The 11,781-nt window shown below is 40.5% G+C and overlaps 1 protein-coding gene across 1 annotated transcript in view; it reads left to right on the forward strand.

Annotated features, from left to right (window-relative positions):
- Positions 1–428: 428 nt before the first annotated feature.
- The window catches only part of NTNG1 (netrin G1), a 150,158-nt gene continuing 138,805 nt past the window's right edge, over positions 429–11,781 (forward strand). Inside the window, exon 1 of the mRNA XM_010006670.1 lies at positions 429–674. Coding sequence (XP_010004972.1) covers positions 429–674 — 246 coding nt within the window. The remainder of the gene's footprint in view (positions 675–11,781) is intronic.

Below are 11,781 nucleotides of genomic sequence, written 5' to 3' on the forward strand. Positions count from 1 at the left end.
GAAACAGACACCAGCCTGTAAAAACTCATCCTTTTGCTTGGGATACTGATTTATCAGTGCATCTGGGCATCCCCTGTGAGTCCTGAACATGGAGGATCACTCAGGGTTATCGACAGTGTAACTGAAGACCTGCAACTTCACAAATTATTATCTGCTCTTGGACATATTTTACAAGAAGCCCTAACAGATATGCTGTAAGACAAAGCACAAGAGCTGCATTGCTGTGAAAAGCTGTCATCAGGGTCTGGGTGGCTTCTACCAAAGTCTTCAACTTAGTGAAACAAAAACTCTATCCTAATGCTTCATGTTTAAGTTGGAACCTATTTTATAAAATATATACATGTATATGTACACATACATATAATCTATAGACTGCACATACTCCAGTACCAAGCATCCTTTCAACGGTGACATAAAAGGATTTAGAAATGTATTTGTCAAGATTCCTCTCACTTCATGCCCTCTGGGTTACCGTATCCTCCATGATGCAGCACTACCCTTCCGTGTGGGGACACTATGACGTGTGCAAGACTCAGATTTACACAGAAGAAGGAAAAGTATGGGATTACATGGCCTGCCAGCCAGAAGCCAGAGACATGATCAAATACGTAAAAGTGACTCTCGATCCCCCGGACATAACGTGTGGAGATCCTCCTGAGACATTCTGTGCAATGGTAAGGCAAGCTTTTAATTTTGCACTATTAGTGGGTATATATTTCTAATAGATGATTTCAGAATGGAAGCCCTGTAGCTCACATGCAATTATCCATAAAAATCAGCATCATGCTTGTTCTGGTTTAAATATGAAAACTGAATACCAAAAACCAGAGGATAGAATTGCTCTCTATTACCCCCCCCTCCAGCTTCCCAAGGGAAGATAGAAGGGGAAAAAGGAAGAGAGACTTAAACTTTAGAAATTGAAACTAGAAACAAATTTACTCTAACACAAGGTAAAAGGGTAAAACGTGGGGCAAGAACAGCTAAGTATTTGTATACAAAACCGATCTTGATGATCACAGGGATATGAGAAAAGCAGGGCCACTTCAGGGGAGAGGTCCACGGCTCCTCACAGTACCCAATGCAGTTGGATTCTGGGGCAAGCACATGGGAAACGGAAGGAACCTGCAGCAGCCCCAGAAGGGAGAAAGGAGCAGGGAGCGAGAAGAAGGCGGTTTCTGGCTCTCCTGAATTTTATAGATTGTGACAGGAAGTGGGTGGGAATACTGACCCTTTCCAGTCTTTCAAGGTCCTAAGGACCCTCTCTCTCTATAGGTGTCCAGGGTCTCCCAAACCATAACAATACTACAAATGTGAAAGGTTCTACTCAAAATGCTGAGCAGTACATTAAGCTGGGCAATGAAATGTTCTGGTTTTGAGAACCTAACTTGACTTGGTCTGAATTCAGTATCTCTCTACATCAACTCCTAATGACTTAAAAAAAACAATCAGCCTAAAAATCCTAGTGCAATAACCTGTAACTGGGGTGCGTTTGCCTGGCTTATGTAAGACTTGACTGAATTTGTTCAATACCATCACCTGAAAGTATCATAGCATGGTAGTTCAGCATAATTTCCAACCATAAGACCATTCTTATAAACTCAAACTGTGGAAGCTTAAAAAGTGGTGGTGGGAGCTGGGCTAGTGTAAGGGTTCAACAAGAGAACACGAGGGATTCAAACAGTTAACCCCTCCCCTTTGCTTCAGTTGATACCTGCTGAAGCGCATCTCCAGAGGTAGTGCACACTTCTGCTTAAAAATGGAATGAAGACACAGATTGGGGGGTTTATACGTGTTGATACTTTATCAACAAAACAAACATATGCAAATATATAACTATAGTAGAAGCCACTGATAAGGTGAAGATCGTTATGGTAAAGGAATGTGATTTAGAACGCGGCGCAGTTTCCCCCCCTCTTGGGGTTGCCGTTGTGTGTGTGAGTACAGGGAGTGAATTCTATCAAGAGAGAGAAAAGCAGGGAAGATTAGCAGATGAGGTTCTTATGCATTGAAGGCAGCAGAAGTGACGGCTCCTGGGCTGGAGGGCAGCAGGCACACACTGCGTGGGCAGCAGGCACACACCGCGTGGGCAGCGGCTCCCCCAGGGCTCAGCTACTGCATACCCCTTCAGCAAGGAGCCAGCGTCTCAGGTCTTGACGGTTCCAGGTGCCAGAGGCACCGTGCAGGAGTGGTGTCCATTTAGTTGCCCTTATATGTTGAAATAGTTTTAGGGGAGCCATCTTTTTTTGTGGTCAAGGGCATAACCCTTACAGGTAGTGGAATTTTTCCAGCAAGTCCCCACATTCACAGGGGGGTAGCATTGCTGGAACCTTGCTGCCAGATGCAGGAGGTGCACTCCAAGAGATCCATACCTCCAAAAACGGTCAGCGTGGAAAGAAACACCTTCAGGTGGGGGCCAGCTCCACCAATTACTTACACTTTCTTCTGTGACTGAATCTGTAGGCATTCAAGCCAACTAGGAGAATAAAGTCAATCTCTGTAATTTAGATGCTTCTAAAATTGGGAACCAGTTTTGAAAATGTTTGGCTTAAAAAATAATTGTGCAGGTATGAGAAATCAGGCAGACACTAGATACATAAACCTTTTACAGCTCTGCTGCTCCCGAGTGTTTGATAGATCATGCAATAAGAGGTCATTCAAGTTAAAGAAAATCTTCAGTTTGTAGGTAACTTGTTTCTCCTCACAATTATGGAGAACTAGTTTTCTTTGCCACTGAATATTTCTGTTAAATCCAGTTGAAAATACAGTATTCCTTGACTGGAAAATGTGAGTTTGAGATGGAAAACATGTACTTACACCTATTAATAAAGCACTGAAAATGTACATCACATTACCTACATAATATAGATTTGAAAAAGCAAAGAGTTCTGGTAAGTGAGGTCATAATAACTGAGAAAAGTCTACGAGGTATTTACTTGCCTGTGTACAGATAATCATAGCTGTGTGACAGCATCCCCACAGGAAGGAAATTTCCTTTTAAATGCCTTATGGTATAATTTTCAATCACTACTCTTCTGTAAGGAGTTCAGGTCCAACCACACATACATTTAGGGCATTATGTGCACACACACGGCTGCTTCCTATGTACGTTATGGTAATAGCCACGTGATAAATTGCTGCACTATGTGAATAGATTACATCCACTGTGAACCTTTGACTGCACCACTTGCTTTCTGCCCACTAATCCATCGCTGCTGACATCGCTTTGACACTCTAAACCTCCAAGCAGCCACTGTTTAGAAACAAAGCAACGTGCCCCACCTAATACAGTCTTTATCTTGACAAGTGTTTGCTCCCTCAGAATAGTGATAGCTATGATTTAGCCCTCAATCAGTGGCATCTAGTAACTCATCATGTAATGAATAAGTTGTTTTTTCCATGCAAAAGAAACTTCCCAACACAACTTGTTTCTTCCTATTAGTGCAGATAAACGCTGCAGCAGTTCCAGTCTTAAGTAATATTCTAAGTTTCTGAATTGGTTATCAGTCCACTCTCTAGTTAGAATAATGATTTTAAACAAACAAACAAAAAAAAACAAAAAAAAAAAACCAAAAGGCACTTTGATTAAGTAATAAAAATCATGCCAGAACTCCCCCTGAACATCTTTGACCTAGCAAGGTCCTTGATGATGTAATGGAGGATGAAGGTTTGCTTGGGAATTAATTGAGGTTACAGCTGTAGCTTGCTTGCTGCTTAAGCCCTTGAGATGCAGAAAGCCACCAAATTCCTGGCACAAAAAGTAGAGAAAGAGGAAAAACTGGGGAGAGGTCAAGAGAGCAGGCACAGTGAGGGTGTGTGGTTAGTGACACAAGTGTAGAGTGACCGACTCCCCCATGATACACTGATGCATTTGCTTTCAGTATAAATGTACATTGTACTTATACACTAGATGCAGTTTGTAGTGGCTTGACTTACTTGAAACATTAGGAAAATGATGGAAATATTTGATGTTCCTCAGGGACTACACAGCAGCATAACACTCTTATCCTTTCAAATGCTTCACATCTATCTGTACTGTAGCTACAAGTAGAAGTTATACGTTTCCTCCAGAGTGAGGTTTTACATATTTGTAGGGCTGAGCCTTGGGCATTTCCCAGCGAGATATTTTATTTTTGTGTTCATTTTTAGTTTTAGAAAATGACTTAGGAAGATAACACTAACATACTTGGAGAAGGTGGGCACTGAAAAGAGTGTGTTCCTGTCAGGCATGTTCTTGCACTAAAAAAAACCCAAATTTGAAATAAGGTTTCTTTTCAGCCTGGTGAAGCACCGAACTGACTTACACAAATGCTGGGTTTTATTGTTGTTAAGTATTGGATATTTGCATGCTAAACCTCGGTGTCAGTGTTTTGTTATTGAAATCAGGTTTAGGCTGCCTTGCAGATCAGAGTCCTTTCAGATAGCCTAACAATAAGCAAGGATACAAAGCAGCCAAGCCTGTTTCTGCTGGAAAAGCAGCCTCCTGTTTTGTTTCTATATCAATTATCTTATCAAATTTAGTAATTCTCTGTTCACTACAGACTACATTGCCTAAAGTACTAGCTGTTGAGCCTGTGTCAGCTATCAGTGCAGTATAGATTATATCCCTGGAACACAACCAGGCTGAGAGGTTCACCCAAGTCCTGCTGGGAGATGATGGTAAAATCTAAGGCAGTCTGTGAGAGGGAGACACTAACAGCCTGAAATAACACACAATGCAATAATGCATCACAATGCAGTCAGGCATAAAATACAGAGAAGTTGGGAAGTTAGTGGTAAAATTTGCCTCCTACTTATTTCTGCAAATTCCCTATGGAATTAAATGTTCTGGCAAGTCAATTATGACTTCTTACTTTGGGAGCCTGTTTAGTTGACAGACCAAACAAGGAGGTTTTGCACAGGCAGATTTGTTGCAAAATGCAACACTCCTCTAGCTGGCAGCTAAATCCAGCATGTGGCAGTCCCTCCAGGACAGTATCTGTCAGCATTACTAGGAACATACAGCAGAAAAACTATCCCACCATTGCTTTTATGCAATCTATTCTGAGATTAACATTAGAGTTTCTGGTGACATTCAGCATTGGCACTCATGAGTTTATTCTGAAACCTCAAACCCCCCAGAGCCATATGATTATGTGAAATTCTCAGCTTTCATTTAAAACATCATCTTGATTTTCTTAGTCCTTCTATTTGCAGATAAAAGTTTGAAAATTAATTAAATTAAGAAGCTCAAAAAGCAGAAGCCAAGTATATAGCCTTCCAAATTATTATTTGTTTAAAATTGCATCTTTTTTAAAGTTACTCTGCATTTTTAGGTGCAGTCAGGCATAAAATACAGAGAAGTTGGGAAGTTAGTGGTAAAATTTGCCTCCTACTTATTTCTGCAAATTCCCTATGGAATTAAATGTTCTGGCAAGTCAATTATGACTTCTTACTTTGGGAGCCTGTTTAGTTGACAGACCAAACAAGGAGGTTTTGCACAGGCAGATTTGTTGCAAAATGCAACACTCCTCTAGCTGGCAGCTAAATCCAGCATGTGGCAGTCCCTCCAGGACAGTATCTGTCAGCATTACTAGGAACATACAGCAGAAAAACTATCCCACCATTGCTTTTATGCAATCTATTCTGAGATTAACATTAGAGTTTCTGGTGACATTCAGCATTGGCACTCATGAGTTTATTCTGAAACCTCAAACCCCCCAGAGCCATATGATTATGTGAAATTCTCAGCTTTCATTTAAAACATCATCTTGATTTTCTTAGTCCTTCTATTTGCAGATAAAAGTTTGAAAATTAATTAAATTAAGAAGCTCAAAAAGCAGAAGCCAAGTATATAGCCTTCCAAATTATTATTTGTTTAAAATTGCATCTTTTTTAAAGTTACTCAGCATTTTTAGGGCTTGGGAAAGAGTTTTGCTTAAGAGGAGAGATGCATGAAAGAAACATACAAAGAAATCCATGGCTTAGAGCAGTGAACAAACAGTTTCTAGCTGTGGAGTCGCTTGTGTCTGTCTTTCCCCAACAGATAATACTCCTCCTGCCTGCAGGATAACCAGCCCCCTGGGGAGGGAGTTGATGGTCATCTCTGGCTTCCCTGTACATTTCAAAGTGCTAGCAGATGATGAACGTCTGCTTTCTGTGGTCTTCTTTCAAGGAAATTTGGCCATTCTTTGTCACTCAGATTTGGATTGGATAGTCATGGCATTTGAGCCAGCATGGCCATTCCTGTGTCTGTAATTCAAGAACCTTGAGCATTTGGCATCAGTAAGATTGTGTCTGGCATCATACGCTTACATCTAGTTGGCTGGGGAGGAGAGGTAAGAGGAAGGAGAAGAGAGAAGACATTACTTCATGTTTTCAGAACTACAGGATTTGCTCTGCAGAGATACTGTGAACAAATTTTTAACTGCCTAGGAGTGCTAGTTCTTGTGGCCTACAGCGTTTCAGTTTACATAACAAATCAGTTGGGGAAGACCTCTACTTCCTTCTTTGGAAGCACTTGCTACAATTTCACAAAACTGCTCAGTTATAAAAATAAACAAATCTGACTTGTCATGACAATTATCATCTCCTGCCCTACAGGAAGGGTGCATAAGTGGCTCCTCACTTACTTATTTCTAAAACATTTGCCAGCCATGTCCCAGTAGGAACATCAGGAGCCTCCACAGTGCCACTCACAGCTCGGGGGTCCTTTGCCCCAGAGTCACCCTTGCCCCTCACATGGGCTGGCCCCTGTCCTGAAATCCAGCCTTTAACACAGGGTTTACAGTCAAACCTTAGCCAGGATTAGTGTGTAAATTCATCACAAGCTTAACCAGGAGGCTCCTAGTTGGTATTGCTGTATTTTGCGTCTGGAGATGACTTACCCTACCAACCTGTGTTTGGGGTTGAAATGCCAATATAAAAAAATATATTTTTTTTGCTTATTCTTAGACATATCTATCATAACACTATCCCACAGCCTAATGGCTAAAAAATTATAAAATTATTAACAATTATCATTACCCACAGATAATTTTCTTCACAGGTTTAACTGAAGCTTGAAAAGATGCCTACAGAGTGGTGTGCATTTGTACAATTTATAGAGCAGAAATGCTGATGACAGTAGAAATTTGAGCTCATGAGTGCTACTATGTATTTCATAGCCAATCAAAACTAAATTAAGAAACAAAGATTATTAAAAAGTCTTCTGTGCATGTAATTCTGGCATAATATTATGAGATGGACATTAAATTTTTCCCTTTGAGACGTTCAGCATCATTAATATAGCATTCCTTTAATTACAAGTAGGTTCATATTCCTTAAAAAAAGCAAAAATACTCCATAGTGTAGTTTGTGATACTATTATTTTCTTTACTGAAATAATTAAAATGAACATATATTCTTCTGAGTAATGTATAAAGCAAGATGTGAAACAAAAATATACTTTTTGGAAGCATTTTGGCATGCACACAAATTCTTGGATAAGACATTTTTCTTTTATGGGCTAATGTGGACATACAGTCCTTCATTTTAGTTCTATCTATGCAATATTATTAGGTGGCATGGGGTAGAATGGCAAGAAGGAGTTAAAGATGAAGCTATTGTTACTGTCTTTTTTAATGTAAATTTTAATAGCTTAATACCTTAAAAGAATGTGCAGCTCAGTTATTGCAGAATTTATTTACAATACCTGCATTCATCTATTTTGAACTCTTGCACACATTTAATTAAAACAAGTATTGCTTTGTTACTGTTGGAAATACCCCTATGCTTCAGGGAGTAGAGTTTTTATTTGGTTGTTTCTTCCTAGATATTTCATTTGATTTTGTTTCTAGTGCTGCAAGACCCATGTGGTGAGCTGCAGACCCCCTGGCCCTTCTCCTCTCCCTCACGTAGGGCAGGACACCTGCACTGCCCCACTGACATGACAGTTGCCATCAAAGCACCACTTTGGTCCTTATGCCCCAGCCTCTGACCAGAGGAGCAAGCAGGAGAGGAATGTGAGGAGCACACACACACAGCCCTTTACTCCTGCCATCCCCCCAGCTCCCTCCCACTGGCCAGCACGGAGGCAAGAGCCTACCTGTGCCTTTGGTAGCAGCCTGCCTGCAGACACTTCAAAGGCACCTTGTTCCTCAGTCCCCCAGAGAAAGGAGTTCTGGGTTTCATGAAAGAGAAATAAATTAATACACTTAATGACAGCAGGAGTTAAAAAAATGTTTGGTAAAATCTGTTTTCTTCTGACTGGAAGCAATCTTAAAGTGAGCAATTTTTCATAAGTCATAACTGAGGATTGCCAGTAAAACAGATTTGCATTTTATTCATTATCACACATCAAGATAACCCAGTAAATCATTAACAAATCTTGATCCAGTTGCCTTGATTTGTCTCCTCTGTTAAGCTTACGGTACTGGAATGTTTTCAAACTTTAAACAAAGCAAAAGCATGCCCACAAAGTACTTAAGTTGTTAAAAATATCTGGGAGGAAAACAGGGTTCCTAAACAAACTCAAAGGCTTCTAATTATTTTCAGTTCCAGAGTTTTAAGGTACACATTGTCACTATGTGTAAAAGTGCATCCTTTTAAGAAGATGTATATTTTATAAATACACTTCATAGAAACTGCTTAACTGCTGCTTTTAACCTTGCCTTAATTCTATTTAGTACTTGCTCTCCCATTTTGTATATTCCCCTGAAGTTCACTGGAAATTAGGCATTTGTAGCTAATACAGTGAGCAATAAATGACTATTGTAATAATACTTCATCTTGGAAAGCAAGGGATTATAACTGTCATGTAAAATTTCTATGCAATAGAAATTATTTTAGGGCTTCTGTCACGTGATGAGAGCTGTGCAGTGTACATACTTGAACAAAACATACCCTTTTACTGGCAAGTTATTGATAGGCATGGCAAGATCAAAATAATTTAGTTGTGTTTTAATTTCAGATTGATTTTTAACTGTTGGGGTGAACCTGTTTCTTAAACTTTCTCTAGTCTATAGATTCCAAGCAGAAAATTCCTGGCAGGGCAGTGAGGCAGCTGCCACTGGCTCAGAGTTTTGTGCTTGTCAAGGTGCCATGGCTCACAGCATCTCTGTGCTGTCCTGTCCCCCAACTGCATCTGCATCCTCTCACTGGGGGGCATTCTGGCTTTGTGGGTGAGGTTCTCTCAGACACCTGAGCTGGTGTCCCACCTGCTGCCCTCAGCACTTCAGGTCCCCCAAAGCACCTTCCCTAGGGCTGAGGCAGGTATCTGGGGGCAGCTGCCCAAGCACTCTGCAGAAACTTGGTTGTTTGGTCTTGTTTGGGTGTGGAAACAGCAATTTTATAAATAGCTTCCACTGTAAAATAGGTTCTCCGAGATCTACAGGGAAGTCCGAATTGCTGGCTGTCCATGTGTCTGGACCTGATATGTCCCCTCAGCAGCACCTTTAGTAATACAACAATGCTACTTTAAAAGTAAAATCACTACCAGTAATGTATTGTAATTTGTATCTCTTCTGGTGGGACAGAGGTTATCTTGAGCCTGTGGCTCACTGCAGGGAGACTATCCTATCAAGATTTGCAGGAGTACAGAGGAATAATGCAGCAAAGCAGCATCTCAGCTGGCCTTCCTTGTCTGGGGTAGGGCAGCATATGATCTTCCTCCCAGGCTGAGGGCCTGTTGGGCTGACCCTATTTCTCTGCTGGAACACCCAAACTGAGATTTTTTTTCTAGCCTGCTGGTGTCCCACAGCCAGCCTAGGTGTGAAGTGGTGCAGGATCATCCCCTTACCAGGAGCAGCTAGTTTGCTTTCTCACTTTTCTGTCACAGATGTAATGCCTTGTGCTCCCAAGTGATCTGTGCAGCATTAGGCTTTCCACGCTGTTGTCACATTTTGAGGACAGCCATACAAGGAGTGTGATATTATATTTCCTCCCACTGTGATGGACCAGTCTCTGAGTGTGAATTTTGCATTTACTGGGCAGAGCTAAGTAGAGCTGGTTTTATGCTGCTCAGGTTGGTTCATGTTACCTAGACAAACATTTTTCCTTCTTCATTTAGTACCTGCATGTCTCTAAACTGTAGAGTTTCCTATTTCTTTCCTGGAGGACTTGTACTTGGTAACAGCTAAGAATCACTGGAAACCTGTTTTCACATTTGAGGACAGCCATACAAGGAGTGTGATATTTCCTCCCACTGTGATGGACCAGTCTCTGAGTGTGAATTTTGCATTTACTGGGCAGAGCTAAGTAGAGCTGGTTTTATGCTGCTCAGGTTGGTTCATGTTACCTAGACAAACATTTTTCCTTCTTCATTTAGTACCTGCATGTCTCTAAACTGTAGAGTTTCCTATTTCTTTCCTGGAGGACTTGTACTTGGTAACAGCTAAGAATCACTGGAAACCAAATACACATTCCTGAAGCACTTAAACATATTAAAATTTCTATTGTAAGCATCTTAGCTGAAACAAAGGGAACTCGGCCAAGAGTTTTGCAAACCCCATGTACGTCAAGACAAAGTATGTGTGGTCAGCAGGCTCCTTGAGTCCCTCAAGAAGGCAAAACTCAGTGGGTTGACTCCCAGATAATTATTTTTTTATTTGGACGTTTGTTACTTATAAAGCAGCCAGTCCTGTATACAGCCCAGCTCACACCCTGCAAACATTTTAGCCCACAGTATTCTGCCAGAGCATTCCAGAAAAAAATGTACAGGCTGAGATGATACTCAGGTGTTCTCATCCCTTCTGTTCTATGCTGTGGAGCAGAGGGAGGAAATCCAGACAAGCATCAGCAGTCCCTGTTAACAAAGTAAGGAAATTGCTCATCTCCTTATACAAGGATGAACACTTATAATTTATTTTTCTCCACAGAGCTTACAAAGGGCTGAATTTGTGGGAGGTACTGAATTTTAGTACGAGTACCTGTGCTGTTTGTCCTGGGTTTTTTTTAAAAACAATACTGACTACTGTTCTGCCAAAGCTGTCATTTCTGATACATAAAAAACCCCACATACACGTTCAAGAGGAGCTAAAAGAAGTTAAGAGATTTCTTAATCCAAATATTTCTTGGACTTTTTTCAAGCCTATAAGTACTAGCTGGATCTGAAAAGTCAGAAATAATCCCAGATACTAACTGAGAAGATGCACATCCTTATGTACACTGGGATGCTAATCTCACTGCCTGAACAGTAGGAAGTAGTTCTATATATTATTTACTTGTACAAACAATGGCTGATGATACACATTTTAGATATGTAAGTTTGTGTTTTCATAGGTCATTTGCAGTGACACTGTCTTGATCTACAAGTATAAATATAGCTAGGGACATGAAAAGCTTTGGCATTGAGCTGTCTTGGCAATGCACATAAGTGATTTCATGTAGCTTTGACATTTGTTGCATCATATTTCTTGTCTTCTAGTTCCTTAGGCAGATTGTTTATATAGAATTTAAGAATAAAAGAGGAGAGGAAAGAAAAGGGCAAAAATTAATTTTAATTTTATGTATTACAAGTAAGAAAGTGCACTATACCAGAGATATTTTGTCAGGCTTCACTCAGAGAATTTTTATAGCTAAGTAGTTACAGAACCTTTAAAACAGGACACCATTATGATGAGAGGAGCATTTTTTTACATGTACATACTGTGTCTTTCCAGCATCCAGGTGCATTTTACATTTTTATCTGTAAAGCTGTCATGAGCCATCATTTTAACTCATCAATTTCATTTTTTAACATCTACACCTGCTCATAAGGCACTTTACTCCAGTGAAAACTAGAAACAGAGCTGCTTGTGGGTGACATTTACAAATTTGGGGGGGGGG

The sequence above is a fragment of the Chaetura pelagica genome, unplaced genomic scaffold (genome assembly GCF_000747805.2).
Source record: "Chaetura pelagica isolate M959 unplaced genomic scaffold, ChaPel_1.0 scaffold69, whole genome shotgun sequence".
In the NCBI taxonomy this organism is placed as follows: domain Eukaryota; kingdom Metazoa; phylum Chordata; class Aves; order Apodiformes; family Apodidae; genus Chaetura; species Chaetura pelagica.